Source organism: Camelina sativa, chromosome 8 (assembly GCF_030686135.1).
Source record: "Camelina sativa cultivar CO46 ecotype springtype chromosome 8, ASM3068613v1".
NCBI lineage: Eukaryota > Viridiplantae > Streptophyta > Magnoliopsida > Brassicales > Brassicaceae > Camelina > Camelina sativa.
The window spans coordinates 3640113-3667874 of record NC_141887.1 but is presented as its reverse complement, the minus strand read 5'-3'; the positions used below and the strand labels follow the sequence as shown (position 1 = coordinate 3667874).

At 36.7% G+C, this 27762-nt stretch overlaps 6 protein-coding genes across 14 annotated transcripts; 3 read left to right on the top strand and 3 right to left on the bottom strand.

Annotated features, from left to right (window-relative positions):
- The first annotated feature begins 4364 nt into the window (after positions 1 to 4364).
- On the top strand, positions 4365 to 7838 carry LOC104706035 (AP2-like ethylene-responsive transcription factor BBM). The gene is made up of 9 exons (XM_010422162.3): positions 4365 to 4751; positions 5150 to 5564; positions 5789 to 5871; positions 6009 to 6017; positions 6121 to 6209; positions 6386 to 6459; positions 6626 to 6676; positions 6801 to 6877; positions 6979 to 7838. The coding sequence occupies exons 1-9, from the start codon at positions 4517 to 4519 to the stop codon at positions 7686 to 7688; spliced, it is 1743 nt and encodes a 580-aa protein (XP_010420464.2). The 5' UTR covers positions 4365 to 4516; the 3' UTR covers positions 7689 to 7838.
- Positions 7839 to 8794: 956 nt separating this feature from the next.
- On the top strand, positions 8795 to 13925 carry LOC104706034 (cellulose synthase A catalytic subunit 7 [UDP-forming]). Of its 2 annotated transcripts, none has more exons than XM_010422159.3 (12): positions 8795 to 9126; positions 9526 to 9721; positions 9825 to 10103; positions 10515 to 10629; positions 10722 to 10988; positions 11075 to 11420; positions 11508 to 11771; positions 11849 to 12061; positions 12142 to 12355; positions 12453 to 12649; positions 12738 to 13091; positions 13172 to 13925. In XM_010422159.3, the coding sequence occupies exons 1-12, from the start codon at positions 9052 to 9054 to the stop codon at positions 13751 to 13753; spliced, it is 3102 nt and encodes a 1033-aa protein (XP_010420461.1). In that variant the 5' UTR covers positions 8795 to 9051; the 3' UTR covers positions 13754 to 13925. The 2 variants fall into 2 exon arrangements, with proteins under 2 accessions (XP_010420461.1, XP_010420462.1); XM_010422160.3 differs by having other exon boundaries at positions 8883 to 9126; positions 12459 to 12649.
- A 54-nt stretch (positions 13926 to 13979) lies between these two features.
- Positions 13980 to 21194, bottom strand: LOC104706033 (gamma-tubulin complex component 2-like). Of its 6 annotated transcripts, none has more exons than XM_087462596.1 (22): positions 20921 to 21194; positions 19686 to 19796; positions 19514 to 19560; positions 19320 to 19365; positions 18956 to 19090; positions 18418 to 18549; positions 17821 to 17904; positions 17643 to 17741; positions 17458 to 17549; positions 17115 to 17187; positions 16893 to 17045; positions 16686 to 16805; positions 16553 to 16606; positions 16354 to 16437; positions 16164 to 16238; positions 15965 to 16075; positions 15605 to 15730; positions 15388 to 15495; positions 14893 to 14955; positions 14743 to 14817; positions 14454 to 14593; positions 13980 to 14306 (listed from the first exon to the last, which is right to left on the bottom strand). In XM_087462596.1, exons 2-22 carry the CDS (start codon positions 19767 to 19769, stop codon positions 14183 to 14185), a joined length of 2025 nt encoding a protein of 674 aa, XP_087318722.1. In that variant the 5' UTR covers positions 19770 to 19796; positions 20921 to 21194; the 3' UTR covers positions 13980 to 14182. The 6 variants fall into 6 exon arrangements, with proteins under 6 accessions (XP_087318722.1, XP_087318724.1, XP_087318721.1 ...); XM_087462598.1 differs by having other exon boundaries at positions 18405 to 18549; positions 19320 to 19368; positions 20921 to 21057; XM_087462595.1 differs by having other exon boundaries at positions 19320 to 19368; positions 20921 to 21057.
- LOC104706032 (ADP/ATP translocase ER-ANT1) lies at positions 20920 to 22888 on the top strand. Of its 3 annotated transcripts, none has more exons than XM_010422155.3 (4): positions 20920 to 21054; positions 21569 to 21851; positions 21936 to 22307; positions 22393 to 22888. In XM_010422155.3, the coding sequence occupies exons 2-4, from the start codon at positions 21588 to 21590 to the stop codon at positions 22672 to 22674; spliced, it is 918 nt and encodes a 305-aa protein (XP_010420457.1). In that variant the 5' UTR covers positions 20920 to 21054; positions 21569 to 21587; the 3' UTR covers positions 22675 to 22888. The 3 variants fall into 3 exon arrangements, with proteins under 3 accessions (XP_010420457.1, XP_010420455.1, XP_010420456.1); XM_010422153.3 differs by lacking the exon at positions 20920 to 21054 and adding an exon at positions 21177 to 21329; XM_010422154.3 differs by lacking the exon at positions 20920 to 21054 and adding an exon at positions 21177 to 21329 and having other exon boundaries at positions 21532 to 21851.
- On the bottom strand, positions 22811 to 24123 carry LOC104706031 (uncharacterized). The gene is made up of 3 exons (XM_010422151.3): positions 23560 to 24123; positions 23388 to 23473; positions 22811 to 23275 (listed from the first exon to the last, which is right to left on the bottom strand). Exons 1-3 carry the CDS (start codon positions 24041 to 24043, stop codon positions 22979 to 22981), a joined length of 867 nt encoding a protein of 288 aa, XP_010420453.1. The 5' UTR covers positions 24044 to 24123; the 3' UTR covers positions 22811 to 22978.
- Positions 24124 to 25402: 1279 nt separating this feature from the next.
- Positions 25403 to 26583, bottom strand: LOC104709184 (F-box/kelch-repeat protein SKIP6-like). The gene has a single exon (XM_010425836.2). The coding sequence runs from the start codon at positions 26496 to 26498 to the stop codon at positions 25488 to 25490; it is 1011 nt and encodes a 336-aa protein (XP_010424138.2). The 5' UTR covers positions 26499 to 26583; the 3' UTR covers positions 25403 to 25487.
- Between the last annotated feature and the right edge of the window lie 1179 nt (positions 26584 to 27762).

Below are 27762 nucleotides of genomic sequence, written 5' to 3'. Positions count from 1 at the left end.
CCCAAATTAATATTAGGTGCTTATTGTGACAATTTAAAAGTATTGGGGTAATGTACGAAAGAAAAAACCTTTTATAATTTTATAATTTTTTTTAAGAGAGAAAAAAAAAAAAAAAAATTAAGCTGATATTTACGAAAATGCCATCACTGCTCGGTTACACTAAAAAATCGTTTTGAGTGTCCTCTTTTTTTTTTTGGTTGAAAATGAACTCTGATGCGTTAGGTTTTGCACTCGTGCAATTTGCTAGTAGTTTGTGATATCGGACTCGTAAACGGACTATTGATTAGTAGTTTGATGTTTGAACATTATGTGTTAATTAGGTACTTATATAGTCCATGATCATGATGACAAATGGACTTTATGAAATTGACATCTTGGATGGATCCATATATCTTATGTAAGTATTCCTTTAGTATATTGGTATTTTGAAATCTGTCTGATGTTTGTGTGTGTCGAAGTAACATAATTAGATCCATATCCTATAAGACAAACGATGGACAGAGAGAAAGATAATTATATTAGACTTCTAGTTGATTGAGTCCAATTTATGGATGACGATTATTCTTGGAAGAAAAATGCAACCATGAATCGATCCAAGTTTTGCTTTAAGAGATTAGAAAAACGGTGATCACTAAAGAACAATGAGATACAAAATCTAACTAACACTTGGGTTTCTAATTTTTACACCATACTTTTGTTGTTGCAGTTACGACAGAGCGTGACATTTATATTTCTTGAACAATATACCATTAATGTTTCATTTTCTTACGTTTTTTTTTTGTTTTTTTGCTGCGAAAATTGTTTTCGATTTGCATTTCTTCACTTTAGCATACACATCGACTCTTCAAATCTCTTTCTGTTTCCAGCTTGAGTTCATATGTGGACGGAGATAGAGCTGTAACTCCAGGACAAAAATTGCATTGTTACTATCTCATTTTTATCCACTTGAAGTAACTCATAATAAGAAATCTTTAAGAACATCTCGAATGCATCTCTATTTTTTTCCTCTATAAATATTTTATAGAGAAAAATATAGCAATCTATTTTAAAAGGTAAATTTGTTCTAACCCACCTCTATTCTCATCTCTATAATAGAGATTGCTATATTTTCCTCTATATATAAAGGAAAAAAATAGAGTTCCTCTAGATACAGAGGAAACAATAGCAATCTCTATTTTAGAGATGAGAATAGAAGAGAAAAAAATAGGGAAAACCATTAGAGATGGTCTAACTATTACTTTTTCCCGTTCGATTTTATCCTTTTAATTGTAACATATCAATATTTTCTTTAATTGACAGAATATAATGGAATCGGGATCAAAATAATCATCTATGTATAATATGTTTTTTAAAATGAAAAGATATCTAATTAGCATCAGTTGCGTGGTGAGAAAAAAAAAAACTCTTAGTTCTTTTTCAAATAGAAATTGAGCCTTATATTGTTTTTAAAAGTATATAATTGTAGCATATTTTTCCATTTTAATGTTTTTAATTAACATTATACTTTGTGTTTTTTTTGGTTGTTGTTCCATATTGTATAACATGTTTTTTTTTTTGAATTACAAATCATTCATGGGACCGTGTGTATCGCACGCCAATAATTTTACCATTCGATCGATTATAAAATCTCTGAACGAATACAAGATTGTTTTCTTTTTCCAATAAATACAAGTAGTAGTAGTAATAAATTATCATAAGAAAAGAAAAAGTTGTCGAAAAAGAAAATGAGATGTCAGTCATGCAAAGAATCAGTGTGATGTGGAGTGGAAACAGAAGAAACTAGCCCGCTTTAGCCGGGGGAAACAAAAAGCTTTTCATGTTTATATAAATGAAAAAAGTGAAAATGTTGATTTGTTTGTCTTCTGAAAAATATGGAATAATATAGAATAGAGCATAAATATAAAGTACTTATGATGATATGACAATGACACTGGCTGTGGGCTGTGGCTGTGGCTGATGCAATTGCAATGTGACAATGTTATGGGTTTTAGTACGCAAGGCAGACTTCTTGCAGTCGCAGACCCTAATCATTTCCACATTCGTCTTTTTTACAATTTTTTTTTATAAAGAAGAATTTTATCTACTAGTAAGAAGAAACATGAGAAAAAAAATATAAATAAGGTTGATAAATAGTAGTTTGTGGAAAAAAAAAGGTTTATAAATAGTAGTATTAGGTTTACTTTTTAAAATACTAAATAATGTCCAAAGAATTAATTAGCTTGTCGAATTATTTAATTATATACTTTTGTAAACAGCCGCCTAGGTTGTCTCATAAATATCGGAATGTATATAAGAGTAGATAAAATACTACTTCTGAGTTCTGACTAAAAACATGTTAGGCAAAAGGAAACAAAATTGACTTGCAACTCCAGATCAAGTTCAAAGAAGTAATTTCACATCAATGACATATACTAATGTGTGTATATAGTAAATGAGTAAAAATGTGCATGCAAATGAACAATGAATGGGCAAAGTAAAAGGTATTGGGTGGGGGAATGGTAGAGCAGCAACAGCAGCAGCAGCATTTATACTGACAAATATCTCAAAATCATCCATCTGACTTTAATAGTAACATTTTCTTAAACTTTTTATTTTGTTGTTGTTTTTAACACTTTTCTTTCATTTAGTTTCTTTTTCGTATTCAGATTTTCTACTACTTTCAGATTTTTTATCTTGCTATTTTCAGTCATACGCTCTTGTCAGTTTGTAGTTATCTTCAACTACAGGTGTTTCCTTTTATTTTCAGATGGAATCTACAGGTGTTTCTCACTTCAATGTATTTACAATAACACATCATGATAATTGATTCCTATGGTTTTGACAAGTAATACTATTTTCACACGAAACTTTGGATGATAAGTCTAAAACCTCATCTCTTTCGCTTTTTTAATTAAATACATGCAAATGAAGTCTTATTCTGTTATTATTGAATGATAAACATTTTGTTTTGTTTTCAAACTCGTTTCGATGTAATATCGTCCCGAATCAAAATATATATAGCAAGTGAAATCTAAAGTTTCTTTTGTAGAGATCAGAAAATTTGAACCGTGTATCGAAAGTGTAAAAACTATTTTAATTCCTAGATCTAGAGGTATTGAAATTATTGGGTACCAAAGGTTTGGGGGATATATAAAGCAGATATGAACAAATTGTTAGGAAATAAATAATGTGATTTTGTAGGTACGAGGCAATTCTAGAACGTGTGTTGGTGGTGTGTTAGATATTGCAGGCATAATAATTGAGAAAGTAAATTTAAATAGACGACGAGAATCCATTGAATCGTATCTTACAAAAGAAAGTCCAAAAAACTAAAATTGTATATATATTCGAAAGATTATAAACCCATGCACATGCTCACTATCGTCTCATTGATCCATGTGTATACCCTATGTTTTCCTCCCTAATTACCCTAATTCATTTATTAATTCGAAACTAGTCGGATAAGCTCAACTACTTTACTTTTGCTTAGCATGTACATCTCTAGCATCCCTACTTGTCATCCACATCTTATGTAATTATACTTCCTTTAAGTATTATTTACTATTTTTTTTACGTTTGCAACGTGATAGTTGGAGGATCGAACCAGATTTGTTTTGAAATTTGGGACGTTTTTATTGGTTAATTAAACCATAACCACCAGACATTACATGCTTTTATATACATGCATGTCAAATTGAGTTCGAGACACAATTTTAAAAATTTAAACGTCGTAACTCTTTACTCTATAAGGTTTAAAGTAAGCATATTGAACCAAACATGAATATCAAGATCGTAAATATCAAGATCATGTGTGGTGTATATTGCACAACCTATCTCTTGAGAAACATATGTTTCGTGGAATCCGGGAAATATAACAAAGTACAAAACCAGGAATCTTCGAGTTCTTTTTATTTATTTATTTATTGGTTTAACTTTGAGATTGATGTAAAAATACTAAAAATGACGAATCGCCTAACACAAACGCAATCGCTCGGTCGTGTTATACGTCCAAACATACACATGTCTCTAACAGACACAGCATCATTGGTCTTAAATCGACAGCGAGTGAGTTTTTGGATTTTACTATTGGTCCTTGTGTTACACTTTTTTGTCTTTTACATTAACCTTTTTATGCGCATGAAGAGAGAGAGATAGAGAGAGAGTGAAACAGAGAATTGAAAGGGTTTTTGACTGAATAATTAAAATGTTACTAAAACAAATTAAAATTAAGAGATTACCCACTTGAATTACAGTACTACCCCTACCCTTCAAACCGACCAATACATCTCCACATTTTTCAAAAAACAACTGTTTTTTAATATTTGCTTTCTGAATTTTAATTGCAAACTTCTTTTATATAAATGCGCATATTATGTCGCCTCGGAAGAAATGAACATTATATTTTTGACTTTTCTTCTTCTTCTTCTTCTCTCTTCATTTAACACCAAACCTTTTTCTTTCTCCCATTCATGCATGAACCCTAACTAAGTTCTTCTTATTTTCTTCATCATCTCTTAACAAGGAGTTATTAGATTACATGAACTCAATGAATAACTGGTTGGGTTTCTCTCTTTCTCCTCATGATCAAAATCATCACCACACGCACCTCGACTCTTCTACCACTACAACCGCCGTAGATGTCGCCGGAGAGTACTGCTTCGATCTGGCCGCTGCTGCCTCCGATGGGTCTTCTGCCGTTCAAACATCGTTTGCTTCTCCTTTTGGTGTCGTCCTCGAAGCTTTCACCAGAGACAACAATAGTCACTCCCGAGGTTTTTGTTTTAAAATTTTTATTTATTTATTTTATTTCTTGTTTTTGTTCATTTTCCCCTTCTTCCAATGCATAGAACAAAGACCAAGACTCACGCACGTAACCCTATTTTTGTTTTTGCTTATTTATCGATTTCATATCTTTTGAGAATTTCCATGAGTGGGGTTTGGTGCTTGTTCACATCTCATGAATTAAAAACTTAGTCAAATATATGATCTAGACATATTCTTATTCTCCATTAATCAATATCAAAATATGATCACACATATTTTGTGTACATATGTTTAATTTGTGTCCTCTAAATCAAATCCCATTTCGTTTCGAATATAATATGCGGGTTATGAATCGAACTCAACAAACCATAATCAGTTAGGGATCTCTTTGTTTTTTTGTTTATAGATTGGGACATCAATAGTGGTGCATGCAATACCATCCACAATAATGAACCAAATGGACCAAAGCTTGAGAATTTCCTCGGCCGCAACAGTACGATTTACAATACCAACGAGAACGTTGGAGATGGAAGTGGCGGTTGTGGAGGAGATGGTGGTGGTGGTGGCTCACTAGGCCTTTCAATGATAAAAACATGGCTGAGTAATCAGCCGGTGGCTAATGGTAATCATCAAGACAATCGTAATGGCGCACGAGGCTTGTCTCTCTCTATGAATTCATCTACCACTTGTGATAGCAACAACAACAACAATAATAATGATGTTGTCCAAGAGAAGACTATTGTTGATGTCGTTGAAGCTACACCAAAGAAAACTATTGAGAGTTTTGGACAAAGAACGTCTATATACCGCGGTGTTACAAGGTTCTCTTCATCCATTTATATATTTCTGTTGTCTAAAATGTCACATGAATCATGATTTTTTTGGTAAAGTTTGGGACATTCTAATGGTTAAGGTGAAAGAGTGCTACGGAATGTTCCTAGATATATATTAAAAAGATACATTAATTAGTGCATATGGGCTTGGATATATAGAGTAATAATACATACATATGGTATGCTCACATTTGTTTGTATTAAATGTTCAGGCATCGTTGGACAGGAAGATATGAGGCACATTTATGGGACAACAGTTGCAAAAGAGAAGGCCAAACTCGCAAAGGAAGACAAGGTATACATATGTATTTTTTTTTCTTTTTTCAATTTATGTATAATTTGATACACCAGTATCTATTTTCGAACTAATCTAGGTTTCTTTTAATTTACATGTGTGTTTCCAAAATTTGCGTCTGGTGGTTATCTTCTCAGTTTATTTGGGTAAGTCATTGATATAAGTTCCATATAAAGCTATAAATAGATGTACATGACTAGTAGATCTACTTTAAGTATAATCTAATTAGATTGTTATCTGATCATGCAGGAGGTTATGACAAAGAAGAAAAAGCAGCTAGGGCTTACGATTTAGCCGCACTAAAATATTGGGGAACCACCACTACTACTAACTTCCCCGTAAGTTAAATTAATCAATAATTCATATAAATTCCTATCTCCAAACAAGTTTTATTCTTTTTTAATGGCTGAATAATTCTTTTTTTTTTTTTTAATTATCTTACTTTTGAATGTCATGTTTATATCGTTACATTTTTTACAATAAACTAATAATGTTGGCTGGATATAATATTCAGATGAGTAGTTATGAGAAAGAGGTAGAAGAGATGAAGCACATGACTAGGCAAGAGTATGTTGCCTCTCTGCGCAGGTATATAATGGAACTGTTGAAATTTATTGCATATGACATATATTATCCAGTTCTATATTACATGATAGAAACCCATCACGTATATATTTATTGATATTTTGTAATTCACATTATAAACTCATTAATATTACAAGGAAATATTTATAATAACCATTAAAATATGCAGGAAAAGTAGTGGTTTCTCTCGTGGTGCATCGATTTATCGAGGAGTAACAAGGTACTTAGTATAAATAAACAGAACAAATACAATACTTTCATTTTTTTTTAATGTATATATAACAATTAATATAATACTATGAATCTAAAATAAATGGTAATTTCTTCTAATATGGGTTCAAAAGGCATCACCAACATGGAAGGTGGCAAGCTAGGATCGGAAGAGTCGCCGGTAACAAAGACCTATACTTGGGAACTTTCGGTAAGTTTTTTTATTAATTTTATTCTCATACAGTGTTACACTATTCAATCAAATCTACAGACAGTAGATATTAATTATGCACAAATATACAAATCTTGTAGGCACACAAGAAGAGGCTGCAGAGGCTTATGACATCGCAGCCATTAAATTCAGAGGATTAAGCGCAGTGACTAACTTTGACATGAGCAGATACAATGTTAAAGCAATCCTCGAGAGCCCAAGTCTACCTATTGGTAGTTCTGCAAAACGTCTCAAGGAAGTTAACAGTCCGGTTCCAAGTATGATGATCAGTAACAACGTTTCAGAGAGTGCAAGTAATGTTGGCGGTTGGCAAAACGCTGCGTTTCAGCATCACCAGGGAATGGACTTGAGCGTATTGCCGCAACAGCAGGAGAGGTACGTTGGTTATTACAATGGAGGAAACTTGTCTTCTGAGAGTACTAGGGTTTGTTCCAAACAAGAGGAAGAACAACAACGTTTCTTGAGTAACTCGATCGATCATCATAGTTCCACTTCTGATGATTCGGTTACCGTTTGTGGGAATGTCGTTGGTTATGGTGGTTATCAAGGATTTGCAATCCCTGTTGGAACATCGGTTAATTGCGATGCTTTCACTGCTGCTGAGATTGCCTACAACGCAAGAAACCATTATTATTATGCTCAGCGGCAGCAACAACAGCAAATTCATCAGCAGATTCCGGAAGGAGATTTTCCGGTGGCGATTTCGAATAATGTTGGCTCTAACATGTACTATCATGGGGAATGTGGTGGAGAAGGGGCTTCAATGTTTACCGTTTGGAATGGCACTTAGAAAGATAAGTAAAAGATCTTTAGTTTGCTTTATGTTGTGAACAGTTTGAATCTGTTTTTGTTTTCTCTCTTTTTTGGTAAGTTTCTTAAAACTTTTTCATAGTTTCGATTATTTGGATAAATTTTTCTGATTAAGGATCATTTCATTTTTTTTAGCATTCTAGCCCAATTTATTAGTATTGTATTAATGTTGTTTGTTTCATGGATTCATGTTTTTTTGTGTGTGTATAAATAGTGTGATCACAAATTTATGCTATGTTCTTTCATATAAAAAGATCAACCATGTGAACAATTCTGTTATTTTTCTTTTAAAGATTGTAGGTATAGGATGCAATTGCAGTAGATAGGTTTGGCAAGAGACTCAAAAATTCTGGTTTTAATGTTAAGAATAATGTATCAGTTCCCAAATTTGACAAAAAATATAAATTTTTCAATGTTTTGGCCTTGGTTACACAAACTACTTAAGTAGATATGGATTCAAGATCCGTGGTGGGTTGCTAACGTGGGTACGTGACGACCCTGCTCAACGTGTGGACGTATCACGTATGGCCCAAAGATTGACTTGTGTGGTAATTGGGTTGGTTAGTTGGGATCGCCGATAGACTGATCATCCGTTTCGTATTTGAGAATAATCAAAAAGAGGGACGACAGGACTGGTGCAAAGGTAAACTAGCATGGAACTCGAATAGATAAGAAAGGCTGATGAAAAAGCACAAACGCATCTCATCTTTAGATTCTCTTTAAGCTTATGTATGCAGAAAACTCACCTAATTAGGGACAGAAGAACGTAACTTGGCTTGTACTCTACTCACCAAGCCCCCTTTATAATATGTTAATAAAAATTACTCTACTAGTATATTTCTTTTTGTTAGTTACTAGATTTAATTTATTTTCTTCAGTTTAATTGCCTTTTTATATAAACTTAACAGTTAACACCAACAAAAATCTTCCTTTAAAATACGAATCGAAAACTTATTTAAGATAGAAGGTATGAGATTAGGACAGTGAGTAAACTGAAAGAGACAGGCAAGTTACAAAAAGGTGAATCTTGAGGAAACCGCGACGGTGAAAGAACAACATATATGTCAAGCTGATGGATTGATCAGTGAGTTTGTTGCACTTCCAGCAAAATGTCAAAAAATTATTCTATAGAAAAAAATAATATTATAAAAACGAAAGCTTAGCTTGAAGGCAATGGAGACTCTACAACAAACTACGTACCATACAGAGAGAGAAAAACCAAAGGTTTCATTCATAAAAACCAAACTTCTTCTTCTTCTCACACATTAATGAATACTGTCCTATGATCTCCGATTTGTGCTCTCACTGTCGACGTTGATCGCTGCTAATCTCCGGTCGTCAGTATGGAAGCTAGCGCCGGTCTTGTTGCCGGTTCTCATAATCGTAACGAACTTGTCGTCATTCATAACCATGAAGAGGTTTTTCTCATTCATTACTCTTACCAATGTTTTTATCAATTCACTAGTAAAATATTTTTACTGCATATGGTTATTTTTTTTTGTTAAGATTTGAAGTTGCAGTAATTGTAGTAAAATTATATTTTTCAATTTTAACATTAGCAAAAAAAAAAAAAATTACTATGTTGTTAATAATGAAAAATTGAGCAATTTTTCAATTACTGTGTATATTTTATCATATTATTAACAACATGGTAACTTTTTTGTTTTGTTGTTGCTAATGTTAATTGAGCAATCAGAGTTATTAATTTAACCACTTAAATTAGTTTATATGGTTATGTAATTAAAAACCAAAGAGAGAGACTCTGTAATGTCTCCACAGTGCTGAAATTTTTTTTTCCTGGGTAATTTAATTTACAGCCAAAGCCTCTGAAGAATCTAGATGGACAATTTTGTGAGATATGCGGAGATCAGATTGGTTTAACAGTAGAAGGAGACCTGTTCGTGGCTTGCAATGAGTGTGGTTTTCCAGCGTGCAGGCCTTGTTATGAGTACGAGAGAAGAGAAGGGACTCAGAACTGTCCTCAGTGTAAGACTCGTTACAAGCGTCTCAGAGGTAATTTAGTTATTCTTCGCTCTTATCTTGTTCGACGAAATGCCTCAATGAAAAATAAAAAGCTTACTCTTTTTTTTTTGGTTCTGTTTTTGGTTTCTTGAAGGAAGCCCAAGAGTGGAGGGAGATGAGGATGAAGAGGATATTGATGATATTGAGTACGAGTTTAATATCGAACATGAACAAGACAAGCAGAAGCATTCAGCTGAAGCTATGCTTTATGGGAAAATGAGCTATGGAAGAGGTCCTGAGGATGATGAGAACGGGAGATTCCCACCCGTTATAGCCGGTGGACATAGTGGAGAATTCCCACTTGGAGGAGGGTATGGGAATGGAGAACATGGGCTTCATAAGCGTGTGCACCCATATCCATCATCTGAAGCTGGTGAGTCTCTCTGCTCATTGTCCTCTGTAACTTGTTGTAGCAAGCATAAACTTGAACTTTCACAATACCTGTTTGTGTATATATAAAAAGTTATCATTACGTACACATAAACTTAAGGACGTCTCACAGTGATGACTAGGGTCACGTAGTTTTGATATGTGCATAAAAACAGCAGTCCGAGGCTTGCCGGCTTGGTATGGAACTGTTTTGGTAGTAGATAGAGACTTAATTTTATAAACATGGATGGTTCTTATATTGTTATTTGAAATTCATCAGCAGAGTCTTGTCTATGAAAAGGGCTGCTTCTTTTAGCAAATTTCACGCACATGTAAAATGCAGTTGATACAAGCGAAAAGCAACTGATGTAGAGGTTCTAACGATATTTTTCTCTGTGTAATTTCAATGTGGTAGGGAGTGAGAGATGGGATGACAAGAAGGAGGGAGGATGGCGTGAAAGAATGGATGACTGGAAGCACCAGCAAGGAAATCTTGGGCCAGAACCAGATGATGATCCTGAGATGGGACTGTAATGCCGCCACAAACATTTTTCTAAGACTTCAGTTTTATATAATTCGGATTCTTGCTTTACAAACTTTGGATTTTGATAAATGGCTGCAGGATCGACGAGGCGCGGCAGCCACTCTCGCGGAAAGTGCCCATTGCCTCAAGCAAGATCAATCCATATCGGATGGTCATCGTTGCTAGGCTTGTGATTCTAGCAGTGTTTCTACGGTACAGGCTATTGAATCCAGTGCACGATGCTTTGGGGTTATGGCTGACCTCTGTGATCTGTGAAATCTGGTTCGCTGTCTCTTGGATTCTTGATCAGTTCCCCAAGTGGTTCCCCATTGAGCGTGAGACCTATCTAGATCGGCTTTCGCTCAGGTAAAATTTACATATTGTCAAGTAGGAGTCTTAAAATCTATGAAGTTGGAGTTCAGATATAAATAGTTTTTTTTTTGCTTATACAGGTACGAAAGAGAAGGTGAACCAAATATGCTTGCCCCTGTAGATGTCTTTGTCAGTACGGTGGACCCTTTGAAGGAGCCTCCCCTCGTCACATCCAACACTGTGCTGTCAATCTTGGCCATGGACTATCCAGTTGAGAAAATCTCCTGCTATGTCTCTGATGACGGTGCTTCAATGCTCACATTCGAATCTCTTTCAGAAACTGCTGAGTTTGCAAGAAAATGGGTTCCCTTCTGTAAGAAATTCTCCATAGAGCCACGGGCACCGGAGATGTACTTCACGTTGAAAATTGATTATCTCCAGGACAAAGTCCACCCAACGTTTGTTAAAGAACGTCGAGCCATGAAGGTCAGTGTATATTACCTGATCTAGCTGTACCACCACCCAGTTTTTTCACTATAATCTAAACTCATAAGAGAAATTGACTTATGACAGAGAGAGTATGAGGAGTTCAAGGTCAGGATCAACGCTCTCGTGGCGAAGGCCTCAAAGGTTCCTCTAGAGGGTTGGATCATGCAAGATGGAACACCATGGCCAGGGAACAACACTAAGGACCACCCAGGAATGATCCAAGTCTTCCTCGGCCACAGCGGAGGATTTGATGTCGAAGGCCACGAGCTTCCGCGGCTTGTGTATGTGTCCCGTGAGAAGCGTCCCGGTTTCCAGCATCACAAAAAAGCCGGCGCCATGAACGCCCTGGTAATTTTCTTGATCTGCCTTGGACCAAACTAGAAAATGATCTCTGTTTCTTGGACCTAACCTGATACTTCTTTCAGGTTCGAGTGGCAGGCGTACTCACAAATGCTCCTTTCATGCTGAACTTGGATTGTGATCACTATGTGAACAACAGCAAGGCCGTAAGGGAGGCAATGTGTTTTTTGATGGATCCTCAGATTGGAAAGAAGGTCTGCTATGTTCAGTTCCCTCAAAGGTTCGATGGTATTGACACGAACGATCGTTACGCCAACAGAAACACAGTCTTCTTTGATGTAAGACACAATTAATATTTCTTCAAGTTGTGGTCTATGAGATAAATATACCCAATTCCTTACCCTCTTGTTTGCAACAGATCAATATGAAAGGTCTAGATGGAATCCAGGGTCCAGTTTACGTTGGTACTGGTTGTGTTTTCAAACGACAAGCTTTGTATGGTTATGACCCGCCAAAGGGTGCTAAACGTCCAAAGATGTTGAGCTGTGGTTGTTGTCCTTGTTTTGGACGCCGGAGAAAGAATAAAAAACATTCCAAGAATGACATGAATGGTGACGTTGCAGCCCTTGGAGGTAAATTATCCCAACAACCTTATAACATCAGTCCATATCTTGAAGTAGGTTTAGTTTACGTTGGGATTTTGCAGATCTAATAGTTTTTTTTTGGCAGGAGCAGAAGGTGATAAGGAGCATTTGATGTCTGAAATGAACTTTGAGAAAAAGTTTGGGCAATCATCCATCTTTGTAACCTCGACTTTGATGGAAGAAGGTGGCGTTCCTCCATCATCAAGTCCTGCAGTGCTCCTTAAGGAGGCAATCCATGTCATAAGCTGCGGTTATGAAGACAAGACTGAGTGGGGAACTGAGGTAATAATGCTGAATCGTAAGATAGTACCTTCTTTGTGATTTAGAAGCTGGCCAGCGTAAGAAACTTTTGTGTATCTCCGAATTGCAGCTGGGTTGGATCTATGGCTCTATCACGGAGGATATTTTGACGGGTTTCAAGATGCATTGCCGTGGCTGGAGGTCTATTTACTGCATGCCTAAGAGGCCTGCATTCAAAGGTTCAGCTCCTATTAATCTATCAGACAGGTTAAACCAGGTTTTGCGTTGGGCACTCGGATCGGTTGAGATATTTTTCAGCCGACACAGTCCTCTCTGGTATGGCTACAAAGGAGGAAACCTCAAGTGGCTTGAGCGTTTTGCTTATGCCAACACAACAATCTACCCGTTCACATCTATACCACTCCTTGCCTACTGTATCCTTCCAGCCATCTGTCTCCTTACAGACAAATTCATCATGCCACCGGTTAGTAAAGTCATCAGATAAAGCGCTTACAAAGCTGCATTAAGTTTGCTAACTATCTGTTTTCCCGAATTGTCTTTCAGATAAGCACATTTGCTAGTCTCTTCTTCATCTCACTGTTCATGTCGATCATTGTAACGGGAATCTTGGAACTGAGATGGAGCGGAGTTAGCATTGAAGAATGGTGGAGAAACGAGCAATTCTGGGTTATTGGAGGAATCTCAGCTCATCTCTTTGCGGTTGTCCAAGGTCTCCTCAAAATCTTAGCAGGCATTGACACAAACTTCACAGTCACATCAAAGGCAACAGATGATGATGACTTTGGAGAACTTTACGCATTCAAATGGACAACACTGCTTATCCCTCCAACAACCGTCTTGATCATAAACATTGTCGGCGTTGTTGCAGGCATCTCAGATGCCATTAACAATGGATATCAGTCATGGGGACCTCTATTTGGTAAACTCTTCTTCTCCTTTTGGGTCATCGTTCATCTCTACCCATTCCTCAAAGGTCTGATGGGAAGACAGAACAGAACACCAACCATTGTGGTCATTTGGTCAGTGTTGTTGGCATCTATCTTCTCGTTGCTTTGGGTCAGAATTGATCCTTTTGTCCTCAAGACCAAAGGACCTGATACTTCCAAGTGTGGCATCAACTGCTGAAGCAAAATCTTTTCTATTTCTTCTGAAACTTTTCTGTACTTTTTCCAGTGTGTTTTCACTTCTTTTTTGGATTGCATAATTGGATTTTGTTTATTGTATATTAGCCAGCAAAACAGATGGATCTGGATTTATTGTGAGAGATTAATGCAATGTACAAAGAAACTCAAACAAATTACTTTTGAGTTACAGAGTAAGAGATTCACATATACTTTCCCAAAGAGTATACTTGCAGTGAAACCACACAAATCTTGATAGCAAACTGTAACAGAGATAGCCTGAGTCTTTTTCTTCTATCGTGGAAATTCACAAAATAAATAACAACACGACTAAACACCCTCACATATCTCATTACAACTTCAAGCTGAATATCAGTTGATAACATTAAGAAATAATTGAGTTGCCTGAGTTTGTTTAGTAAAAGTCTCACTCTCATTCTTTTGAAACACCGAGGATCCACTGGGAGAGATGAGTCAAGTATGGCTCAGCCTGGGAGCCTTTGCTCAAGACTGGTCCTAAGCTCTGCAACTCCGTGTTGAATTCCCTTTCGAAATTGCTATGTAAAACGCGTTACAGCCATGTTAGAACAATACCGTACTATGAAGTTCAAAAATTGTAACAGGAACTGATTTTATGAAGATCTAAATGTTACACCAAGAAAGTGAAGCAATTAGTCTTAAAATAGTACATTGCCACTACTTACAATATGGATTCTGTGACGATTGTATCTCTTATCATTGTCTTCTGTGGATGAGACTGGCTATTGATGTCGATAGATGATGATATCAGCCACTGTGTAGCTGCAGCATATTGTAGACACACTGATTTCAACTTCTCCATTTTCTGCAATGCAGTAAACACGAGTGTAAACTATTGATAAACATCACACTATTACTAGCGCGTTCAGAATTTCTGCTATCGTTGCACGAAAGAGAAGAACATAATTACATCGATTATGAGAAAACACAACATTTAATGGAACAGGGGCAAACCTTAAGGACATCAGGTAAAAGAAGCAAGCATCCTCTCAGACATTTATCAAGAAAGAATTCATGATGTTGTATCACCTGTAAGATGATGGCACATTGTTCAATGAAGAATGTTTTCCTGCAAACAAAAATAAAGCAGCTCTCTTATCTTACCTCATCTACACTCCTTGTGGATTGTAGTCTATCATGCATCACATGCCAATTTGGTTCAAGAACCTGAAGAGACATCCGACATAAAAGCAAGCAAATGCAACATTAGACAGAACTGGAGAGCCAATAGTTGCCAAAATAAACACCAGATCATCTCATAAAAAATTATGGCTTCATACACTTCTGGTGTGATTTCTCTCAACTGTTAACTGATAGTGTACTAACATATATCTCGTAACTTGCAGTTGCAGTTGCAAGAAGTGCCTACATTTGTAAGTATGAGTTTTAGGACTACAGAGATATCTGGATTCAATATTAGAGTGTATGTCAGCAATTCCAGACGCCAGTCTTCTAGAGACTTATACCACAAAATATCAATGGAAAACAGGAGCTACGGATAGACAATCAAATCTTAAAAAAATAAAAAATCCAAATTTCATTCAACTAGCAATCATAATAGTTTATAGCAAACGAAAAAACAGAAACTTCATGACTTGCCTCGAATGTAAGATAATGTAGAAGGCTACTGATGAATTTAAGCATACTACGGCAGAGAAGCGATGATCTAGGAATTGCTGTACCCTTAGAGTTCATAGACCGAATCCCCTGAAGAATTTCACAGCAGTTTATTAGAGAAGCAACATGATTAAAAGGGTTTTATAAGAAACCAAAAATAAAATGAAGTACAAGCTAGAAATTTTATATCAGTTCATACTTGATGTATCTGCCAAGCACCACAAAGCTGGCGTTCCACATGTTTGCAATGAAAAAGAAAGCGGAAAATCAACTGGTACTTTGACAGTGCTTTCTTTGAGATGACAATAGATAGTGGCCACTGAACCTGAAACACAAAGCCACAACCAACATATCAAACAATTGAGTAGCCAATCGAATATGAATTTGTCGGTTACTTATATAAGTATGAATGATGAAATCTAGAAGGGACTTAGTAGTTATATATAATAATTATTAATAGTATTTACACTGAGGAATTACTAAAATATATCACGACGAACATAATAGTAAGAATCCAAATATAATCAGGTAGTTGCAGACAAGCAAGAAAGGAGAAGACCTTATAGCTCAAGGAAAATGTCTCTAGACCAGTGATGCTCACTGGGTCCTCTATACTATTGCTATCAGAGTCCTTGTGCATTCCCAAAGTCGTAAGCAATGAAGCTCGATCCTAAGAAATGAATGCAAAGTGAGAATATATTATGTATAAACAACATTGTAACTGATCACATCCAGGAAAAGAAAAATTAACTGCTCACCACACAACAAGTCAAGTCTTCGTGGCAAGGATCTGCTGCAGCCGCTGTGGTACGTAGAGCAAGATCTAGCAAAGACTAAACAATAGACATCCATTCAGATTCCAACTAAAAAATAGCGAGCCCTATCGATTAACTAATGGTAAGAAACTATGTCTAATACTTAGATCATGCTCTAAAGGGGGAAAAGCACCTGCAACTTTTCAACAGATACTTCATGCACTTTTTTGTTGAGCTCCTCTCGAGCAATGTCCATAAAATGAACCAAGAAATCACCCTGTAGTTCATTAGATTGTTGTACCAAAATCAATTAGAAATCAAACAACTAAACAACAAACTTTTCGGATTGATAAATTATGCCTAGAAAAGTCTGATGAACAGAACCAGCATACCTGGTCGAGAAGAAGATAGTGCTTTATAGATCGAAGCCTTCCTACGAGGTCATACTGAATCATATACTGATGATCAGAGAGGTGTATTTACGAGTAATGACATCAAAGAAGCCGTCATAACACAATTTATTACCTTATCCTTGATGAGATTCACAAGCTCTATACTGGCGAATTCGTGAGCAGCCTTTATGCATTCAAGATAATGATGATTTGAACCAAATATTGTTAACTTAGATCTCTCTGAAAGAGGAACCTGTTAAAAAAATCAGCCAATCTCATGTTCAATATCACAAACACTGTTAATTGTATCAAAAGACTAAAAATTCATACACAATCGTACCTGAACATTGTGCCCACATTCTCTCATAACGTTTAGATATTTCCCTGTGGTCAATATTGTTGCAGCAATGTTTGCAAGGAAGCCAGGGATGGTATCCTTGAGGCTGTATCTTTGGCTCCAATATTTAGCTGTAGAGTCCTGACTGAGGCTCTCCTGTACGAAAAAAATGACATTGTAAGCAATTGACAATTGTGCTGGTGAGCTGAGCAAAAATTGAAGTACCTTTTTAAGTGACCTGTTCTCGGCAATGAAAAACTCCCCATACGGATCTTCAATGATCCCTTCGTAGACCCACCTTAATTAAACACTAATTAAAGTTAGTTGACACATCTAACATTGTATTTTAGCAAATATCCATGTACAGATCTGCCAGACAAAAGATAATAAACATGCTCGCCAATTACTCCTTCCAAACAATAGAAAAACATAGCCACAGGTTAGACTAGATTATCTGAGCATTCCATGTGTAATAACAAAGGAGAAAAGGCAGAGATTATAGCACAACTTTTTTTTTTGGCTATGAGTCTAGTTACGAGCAAGGAAAAAAGAGGCGTAGGTAACCAACCTTTCCAATATGCTCAGGTATGCATTGCTTGCACACTCCGTCATTTTCTCTAACAATGACCTTACTGAATTATCACCAGCCATCGCTTTAGCCTAGGCATGACAGTCTTCAAGATTAGGACATATAATAAGAAAGTTCGAGTACAAAAAAACTCAAAAGATTTTATGACTAAAGCAAAAATCTACCTGACTCTGCAAGAGATTGAGAACACCAGAACCCACAAAATGCTTCGTCGAGGCCTGCTGAACTACTGCAGCCAATGCGCGCATGGATCCCATCATGGGCTGAGAGATACGAAAAACAATCAGTCAGCAAACTTTTTTACGGAACCAGTAGGTTGAATTGTCTAGAAGAAAGACAGACCTGACAGTAAAACCATAATCCTTGGATAGAAAGTCTTTCAAGTCGAAATTGATGTTCCAATTGTGCCACCATGGCTTGATAATCCTGATAAAAGACAGGATTGTTAATACTTTCAGCAATAGAAAAGAATGTTGTCAAATAACCTCAGAGCTAACAAGAAATGATATCCTTAGTCCAATCAATACATGACATGGACTAGACACGAAACCCCACATGTGAAACAGAAAGAAAAGAATCAGACTATCATTTTATTCAATGGGGAAATAATTAGAGAGAGATTACAGAGACAGCAAGAATTTAACACAAAGATGACAGTATGAGCTATATGCGTCATCTTAGATATTCATACATACGCATAACACACACTCAGAAATGTGCTAAAGAAACCAATTCCGTGGACAAAAAAAAGAAAAGAAACCCAATAAAAAAACTAAAATCATGCTTTTAGTTAACTGAGTAGATCCCCAAAGTTGGCTACTAGTTTAAGGAATCCATATTCAGCTCGCAAAGTCGCTAAAATGAAACATAAGGGAACGAAAATAACTCAACAAACAATGCATCATAATAATCACAAAGCTAGCAACCTATATCACATACAAGGAGGAGTGCCCTGAGTGCAGCTGCGAATGCATGGTTAACTAGCCCGTTCTTGAACTGTGAACTTGACTCCACAAATTGGTCAATCAGCAGATAATATTCACATAAAGGGAATATTCTTTTTGCCAATTCCTGCAAAAATAATTTGTATTGGTCAATATATTCAAAAGACCCAATAAAACTAAGAGTTACAATGTTAATTCTTTATAACATCTCTAAATCCTTGTCAAAAGAGTTCCAAATAAAACAATAACACTTTCAAGAAGTCAGAACACCAATTAAACGCCATATTCTTTCAAATAAAACAGCACCAAGTTCCATAAACATACAAGACGAGGAAACACCTTTCAAATAACAGTCTCAAAATGTGAATGACTTTGTCAGTTTTGCACTAACTTTTACTTTCTATTTGACAAACTTAGCACCAAAGATAGAAGATCATGCATGGTTAGAAATCACTCGGTTGACCACTTGTAGACCATCATGATTAAAATGCTTGGGATAAGAACCAAAATTAAATGAGTTGAGTACGACTTGCCTGTAGTGCCAACTCCATTGATCGATCAACTTGGAAAGCTATACTATCCTCCTTCCCATGGAATCGTTCAATTGATATATATCTCCCTTCAATTCCAACCAAAGCAGACAAGAGATCATCAATGACAATAAGTTCCTGCATGCCCAAAAGGGCTAAACAAGTTATTGAAATGGACATAACAGAAGAGATGACACCAAGTCTCAACCTAGGCAAGCAAGTTCCACAATTACTTGGCTCAGATCAATTACCCTAGTCTAGTTAAAACCACACACCATAAACCCAAGCTTTATGTACCTCACCACCAGTTTCAAGGATACACAATAAATGGAAGCAAAAAGCACTAGGTTTGTAAAACAACACAAACCTGAAGCGCTGTGTCATAGCAGCCAATTGCCTGATCTACTCCAGAACTGCTGAAACCAAATGGAGAGTGGAAATCACACAAACAAAAAAAAAAAATCAGTGATTTTTTCTTTTGGAATGTGCTCGGAAGAGTAATAAAGCAATTGACTTGGGAGGTTAAAACTAGAAATTTAAACGTAGAAATCGAGAACACACCTAGAGGACCTCTTAGAATCAGCAAGTTTGGAGCTTGGCCTCGTTTCCTGAGAAATAATAATACACCCACCCACCCATTGTGTCAAAAAAGTATCTTTCTTTCTTCAAAAAAAATCAAAAATACGAAAGAATTAAAACGAAATCAAGCACAAGTAATAAAGATGGGGAGAACCTGGTGGAAGCGACCAGTGAGAAATGGCCTGTCTTGGTTCCAACGAGGAGTCGTTGGGCACGAGATTGGCGACATTGATTCCATTGGTTCTCTCGCTTTCACTCTCTGCAACTTCAAACCAAAAACAAAGCTTTTTACGCGAATTGCAGAAGAAAAAAAAAAAAGAGATTCACAGAGTCTCATTCCACCAAGTTCCGGTTTTCGTAAACCATCAATTTCAGGGTTGTGAAAATGTCCGGTTTTGAATGAACCAGTTTCAAATTCGAGATCTCGAGACCCACCCAATTCAAACAATAACAAAAATCACTGATTTCAAGGTCTCGGCATTTTAACGGAATCTGAAACCCGAACCTGAACTCGATCTGAAATAGGCAGTTTGGTTCGGATTCGGGTAGTATGAAATATCCGATCAGATTTAGTTTTTCTGAGATTCGGATACCCGATCGGGTTCAGGTATTATCCGATATCTGAAGAGGATCCGAATTGACCCGAAATAAGTACAAAACTCCACTTTTGTGGATTTGAACCCAGTACTTTATGCATTAATTAGTGCATTATAAACCATTTTGCCACCTTACTTATTATGTCTTAGTATAAAAATATTAATATTTATATATATTTATACATCTGTAATTTAAAATTCTTAATTGACTTATTTTTTTCTTTCATAATCAACGAAAGAACTATAGAATCCCTAATCGATTTAAATTTTCATTATCCAGATCAATTTTATGAGAAATATGATAAACAAATCTAAAATATTGAGTGATAGTTTGTGGTGTTTGACTTTTGAGGAGTGAGTGAGATTGAAAACAGAGATGAATATGAATCATATCATATAATTTGCTGTAGATGTTGTTAGATTTGGTAGAAGATTTAAAAGATTTGGTTCTTGAAGTGGTGGTTATGGATGAATAAATCTAGGGTTTTTGGGTGAAGATTAGAGAGATGAAGAAGAGGGGAAAAAGAAAAGGAAGCTAGAAGCTAATTTTTTTTTTCTCTTTTCATGACAAAAAAAAAGTTATGAATTCGGATATATCTGAAATTACTCGAACCCGAAGCCAAATTACCTGAACCTGACCCGAAATTATAAAATACCTAATTAAATTTTATATCTCTACATCCGAAAATCCAAAAACCCGAATCCGATCGGGTATCTGAATGCCCAGGGCTACTGATTTCAAAACCCTATATATCTGAAAGAAGAAGGAGAAGTATCGAGAGTTTAAAAAAACCTATCTCGGCGCAGTAAGATTCAAGGTAGTAGCTTCACTTCACCGTGAGTGGTGGTGTCTTCGATTGTTGACAGTGACACCTGAGTTGTGAGAAGACTCGATTCGCTCTCTCCTCGGCGGGCAAATTCAACTTTGTATATTTTTCTCTCTTTCAGTTTTTCAATTTTGTCAATTGAATTTAGATGCTAAAATAAATTAAAAAATGAAAAGAAAAAAATATTAAAAAAACCCATCCTTTTGCTCTTCCTCTGTCGTCCACCACCTTGAATTACACAGAAACGTATGATTATCTCTCTATTCTATTTTATTGAGTTCTCAAAACGAATTAAACACAAAGAAAAACATAAAAAAGGGATATCGTCAGCTTCTCTCTTCTCCCTGTACCTGGAAATCATATAGCAATCTCCAGGTTTTTCACTTCAACAATTTTATCAATTATTGTCCTTTTGAATTCGTTGTTTGATTCTTAAACTCCTTGTATTGTAAAAGTTGACCCTTTTGGGGAGGGGGGGGGGGGGGGGGGGGGTTAGCTTTTAGAATTTGAAATTTCTACAACCCTGAAGAATCTGTTTTGTCTATTATGGCCATCATCACAATTTTATTGGTTATAGGGACTTTTGTTGAATCGTTGGTATTGAATTGAGTTAGGTGAGGGGAGAAGAAGAAGATGGCTTTGGTTGGAAAATCTGAGAGATTCTCTGCTGATTTTGTGATGGGAGGTGCTGCAGCCATTGTTGCTAAATCTGCAGCTGCTCCAATCGAAAGGGTCAAGCTTTTACTGCAGAATCAAGGAGAGATGATCAAGACTGGCCATCTCATAAAACCTTATACTGGTTTGGGTAATTGCTTTGGCAGAATCTTCAGAGAAGAAGGTGTTTTGTCCTTTTGGAGAGGCAATCAAGCCAATGTCATTCGTTATTTCCCTACTCAGGTACTTTTCCAAGGACCGTTACTCAGATCAGAGTGCTCATCAAGTCTTAGATTCTTATTGTCACTAAAATTTAATTGCTCTTAGGCTTCCAACTTTGCATTTAAAGGTTACTTCAAGAGCCTTCTCGGATGTTCCAAAGAGAAAGATGGTTACTTGAAGTGGTTTGCTGGGAATGTAGCCTCTGGAAGCGCTGCTGGAGCAACGACTTCTTTGTTTCTGTACCATCTTGATTACGCAAGGACTCGTTTAGGTACTGATGCAAAGGAATGTTCAGTTAATGGCAAGAGACAGTTTAAAGGGATGATCGATGTGTATCAAAAAACTTTGTCAAGCGATGGCATTAAAGGGCTTTACCGTGGATTTGGTGTGTCAATATTGGGAATCACTCTTTACCGAGGAATGTATTTTGGGATGTACGATACCTTCAAACCTATTGTTTTAGTTGGTTCCTTGGAGGTAATCTCATCTACCCTATGACGGTATAGTTGCTTAATCTATCACAGAATATAGCTAAAAAAATGGTTCTTTGGTTCTGTGACAGGGAAACTTCTTGGCTAGCTTTCTATTGGGTTGGAGCATTACTACCTCTGCAGGCGTCATTGCTTACCCTTTTGACACACTTAGGAGGAGAATGATGCTTACATCAGGACAACCTGTAAAATACCGGAACACCATTCATGCCTTAAGAGAGATTGTTAAATCTGAAGGGTTCTATGCGCTATATAGAGGAGTTACTGCGAACATGCTTCTTGGAGTAGCAGGAGCAGGTGTGCTTGCAGGATATGATCAGCTTCACCGGATTGCTTATAAGCATTGGGTTTAGTAGTTTTGAACCAAAACCCGAAAACTCAGCTCAAAGAAGAAAAGGTTAGTAAACACCAAGAAGTCTTCACTTACATTCCAATGTGTTCTGTTAATTAACAGAATCTCGGAATCATTAACCGATTGAAGCAGCAGAAGATAGGGAAAAAAATTGTTCATAATTTTTGTGCAGTTACATTGTTATATGAATAATCCAAGAAAAGCTTCTTTGCTAATTGTGTATTTATGAGAAATGAAAAAGGTGAAAACTTAAAAAAAAAAGCTTTTTGATGATACAAACAAACAAAGGAAAACTTGCGGTGAGCTTAAGCGAGAAGCCAGAAGTTTTTGTGGCGTTTGGTGGTGATTAAGTAACCACCGAGCTTGCGGTTCTTGGGTTTAACAGCTATTGTCATGCAAGAGGCGTTTTCGAGACAGTATTTGAGGACACCGCCGTGTCCACGGCGTCTTTTCCATGCCCATCTCTTCAATAGCCTCCACACCGGAGGTTTCTTCTCTTGTCCAACTACTAAAAGGCTCACTTGTTGTTTCTTTGCTTCTTCAACTATCTTCTGTCCCTTGTCTTTGTCTTTCCCCTCTAACCTCCTTATCTCCACTTCTATCTGACATATATAGAACAAAACACCACGTCACCAATGCTAGAAACCTAATTTGATCAAAACAATGAATAGTGTTAGTTATGATAAACACAAACAAATACCAAGTGTGACTAACCCCGGGTCGTTTTGTTTGGCAAAGTTTCTTCAAAGTATGGACCAATTCATCCGTTTTCACCTCGCGTTTTCGGTTCTTTCTTTTGCCTAAAAGCCAACCCGAAAACCCTTATTAGCCAAACCAAACAAACCTTTAGAGAAGGAAATGAAAAAGAGGAGGGTAAGAGAAGAACTTTTTCTAAACGGTTTTGCAAAGTATAACAGGAAAAGAGTGTCTTGTGGCTGTAAAGTATGCGTGATAGCCCATTCCAAAGCTCCGGTGGAAGCAAGGGCTTTATCGACCACCACCATTACTCTGTTCCCGCCTTCTCCCTCCTCCTCCTCAACGGCTTCAACCGCTGCCACCGCCTCATTTTTTCCTTCTACGCATCCATTGTGAAAGCTCTTGCCATCATCTTGTTCTTCTTCTTCTTCTTCTTCTTCTACTATTACTTTGACTCTTTCTTCTTCTTCTTTCTCTTCAGCCTCTTCACTTTCGTTGTTCTCTTCTTTGGTTTCTTCTTCTACGGATCCGGCATCATCACCATTTTCGGGTAGAAACTCGATTCTTTGGTCTCTCTCTATGGAACTCGAGTCCGGTTTGAACCTAATCGAAGGTGAATTGATCCGGACTCTTCTTAGACTCAACTTGGCTGATTTCTTGAGCGATCTCGCCATGTTTCTGTTACAAACTGCAACTCAGAAGAACAAACCTTAGCATTGGTTCTTGAATGTCTGGAGAGCTAGCTAATGTATACGTGAGGACAAATTTGAAAGAGAACGTGCGTGCCATTAAAGATGTTTGATTGTTAATGGTTCCACACGTTGCTGTTTTTATTAAATTAATCGAGTCCAGTTTTATTTGATATTAACCGTATTTAAAACTAAGACGTATACACAAAAAAAACAATAATCTCAAAAGAATATCCAAAAGTTGACCCATGTATGTAGTAGATTAGAGAAAACTTGTTAGCTTCTCAATCGGTTGATCAAGAAGGGGAGGGGATACCTGGAACCATGTTGAAGTTGGTGGAAGAGATGATCTCCAAACTCAGCACATAAGTTGAAGTTGGTGGAACCTTGTTGAATTCCATGTCTTCTAACTTTACTTGGGAATAATTAGCACCTTGTCGGGACCCAGTGTTCTAACGACTGGCATCAGCTTCTGCTGTTTTTATCAGATACGCGCCTTGACCGCCTGGGAAGCTTTTTCGCACATTACACTTTTCAACTTACGGTGTATACCATCTGGAGAGAAGCAACGGACGACTACATGGTCAACATGCCAACACATCAGGACAATTGATCAAATGGATTGATCGCCAGGTGAGGGATCAGATTCTGTCTATTCAGCGAAAGGGGGATAGGAGGTTCGACAATGGCCTTCAGGCTTGGTTCCAAACTAGACCCTGAGTTTGTTTTCCTTCTAATTATGTAATCTTCTCTACTCTCTAGCTCAAATATTCAAACACTAGCTGCACTTGTTGTAACAAAGCTATTTTTTCTTTGAATATAATTTAACATTAAATTCAAAAAAAAAAAAAAAAATAGCACCTTGTTATTTGCTTTTGGTCCCCCTATAGCTAATGAAAACTCCTCTTCATTTTCCAACCAAAATCTACCAGGGTCGACAGTCAAAGTATAGTAAAAGTATCGTATAACAAACAAAAACTAGTAGAAGAAAACCCAAATGCATTTTACAAGAAACTAAAAGCCAGTTTCAATCAGCCTAATATTCTCAGTTCTTTCATTAGCAAACCTAACTGTTTCTTTGATCCACCTAATATTATCCTTATAATATCGATTAAGCTCTGTGTCATTTCAGTGCTGATTCATCGGAAACTGCTGCTACATGTGTAACGATACAATTATTTCATCTACCTCTTCTCTTGCTGGGTGGGAACTCTTTAAACCACGGATAAGTGGAGAAAAAAGAAAAAAAGACTATTATAGTTATATGTAGATGAGGTTTCTTTTGTTCTATGTAATCTTCAAAGCTAGCGAAAATTACACTTGATTCCCTGAGAATGCACAAGAGTAAAAAGCTTTCTGACTGAATTGCTATAAATTATATAAATCACAAAACAAAACAAAACAAAAAAATAAAGTTATATGTGAATATTCAGACATAAAGAGAAACAGCATATAACAAGTTAAAGGGGTCAGTACATGATGAGTCCGAGGAGAGGACAGCACCAGACCACTCAATGTTCGCCACAACCTGCAATACCTGGCCTTCCACGCGTGGCGCAATGGAAAATTCGGCATACCAAAGCTCCAAAATCTGATCATCAGGACCTTGAGGCCGAGCTTCCCAGAAGATGGCCATCCTGCCACGACGACGAGAGAAGCAGAATTTGATGATATCAAAACCAGAGTGTTGCTGCTGCAGCTCTTCCAAACCCTTGACTTCCCTCCAAGTCGACTTAAATGGAATACGCCACAGTATTCTCCCGCCGGTACCACGGCAGAACAATGCTGGATGAGCTAAAAGCCAATCGTTTCCGTAGTCTGCGTCTGCGGCTGCCTCTGTCTCTGCCTCAAACACACATTCACTTGTTGAGAACTTAAAGATTTGACCATCCTCATCCACCGCGTAAACATGCTTGCTGTCGTCCGTCACCACACTTTGTTGGATTTTGAGGGGCATCTTGGGCGTAGACACAGGCAGGAACTCCCAAATTCCGGTTTCGAGATCATACACCTCTGCCCACTTGGAGGAATCAGCAGCGTCCCAGCACCCTCCAAACACGTATATCTTCTTGTTGTCTATCAAGCTTGCCGATGCTCCGCTCCGAGCCATCTTCATGGGATTTACTCGGCGCACTGTGTGATCGGTACAATCAAAAAACGTGACTTCCGATGTGGGTTTGCCGTCTATGAGTCCACCGATTATAAAGATCCCCCAAGCCGTCTGCACGAAACAGGATCCTGCTACCGGGGCCGGATACGAGTAGTCCATATTGAGCCGTTTCAGCCGACGTTGCACGGGGTGGAGGACGAACCACCGTGGGCTTGGATCTGGATACATGTGCATATATACGTACATATATGGGTGAAGGCAACCGCTCCGAGACCTCAAGATCCTGAGATCATGGGACTTTGCGACACACCGGTACCTCTTGGAGACCATCGATAAGGCCACGAGGTCTAATCTCGACAACAGAGTCAGGCAGTCCACAACCACATCATCTGGAACCCACCATAACCCACACAACTCCGTCTCATTATTCAATTCCAATCCACAAATCGCACTTCTTCCCTTCATTGATTTTATTACATTACCGGAGGGATCAAATTCCTTTCTTGCGCTAGGGGTTTTTGTGAGAGACCTAAACTAGATTGTGTGTCATTGCGCTAATTCCCCCAATATATATACGGTCAGTTGTCGTGTAAAAAAGGAAACAAAACTGCTGAAAAAAAAAAAAAAAAAGGGAAACAGCAATATTAAGACATTGAATCATTGGACGAACCAAGCGGTTTAGAACAGTTCAATTACAAAATCGAGATATTTGGCAAAATGATACATTTTTCAAACGAAAGAAAATATATTTACTATTTGCAATTAGAAAAATCCACATTTAACACTATTTGACTATTTTCTTGCTTTTTTGGCATTCAACAATCTTCTTAATTATATTTCATGCCATTATACAATTACTCTTCTTTTCTTCCTCTTTCTTGATTTTTCAAATTAATATAATTTTTTTAGAAAACTTCTTAGATACAAAAAAAATCTATAGTTTTTTCTTTACAATTTGATATGAATTTTGTTTAATAATTTTTAATATATTATATAAATCTTTTGTATCCATACACATTTTTAAGTGTACAGATGTCTATACACTTTATTAAGTGTACATATGTTTGTACACACTATTAAATGTACATATGTAATTTTTACAAAACCATTATGGTACAGACATCCAAAACCCTAAGAATTAAACAAATTACATCAAAATTAAACAAATTATATCTGTACACTTAATAATGTGTACAAACATCTGTACACTTAGTAATGTGTACATACATTTGTACACTTAATAATGTGTACAGACGTGTACACACATATGTACATTTAATATGGTGTACGGATACACAATTTGTAAAACATGTTTAACATTATCAAATAAAATCATCAAACAAAATGCATATCAAATTTACAAAATCATTGTGTTACAGACATCCAAAAACCTAAGAATTAAACAAATTACATCAAAATTAAACAAATTACATTTGTACACTTAATAATGCGTACAGACATCTGTACACTTAATAATGTGTACAGACGTGTACACATATATGTACACTTAATATGGTGTACGGATACACAATTTGTAAAAAATATTTAACATTATTAAATAAAATCATCAAACAAAATGCATATCAAATTGTAA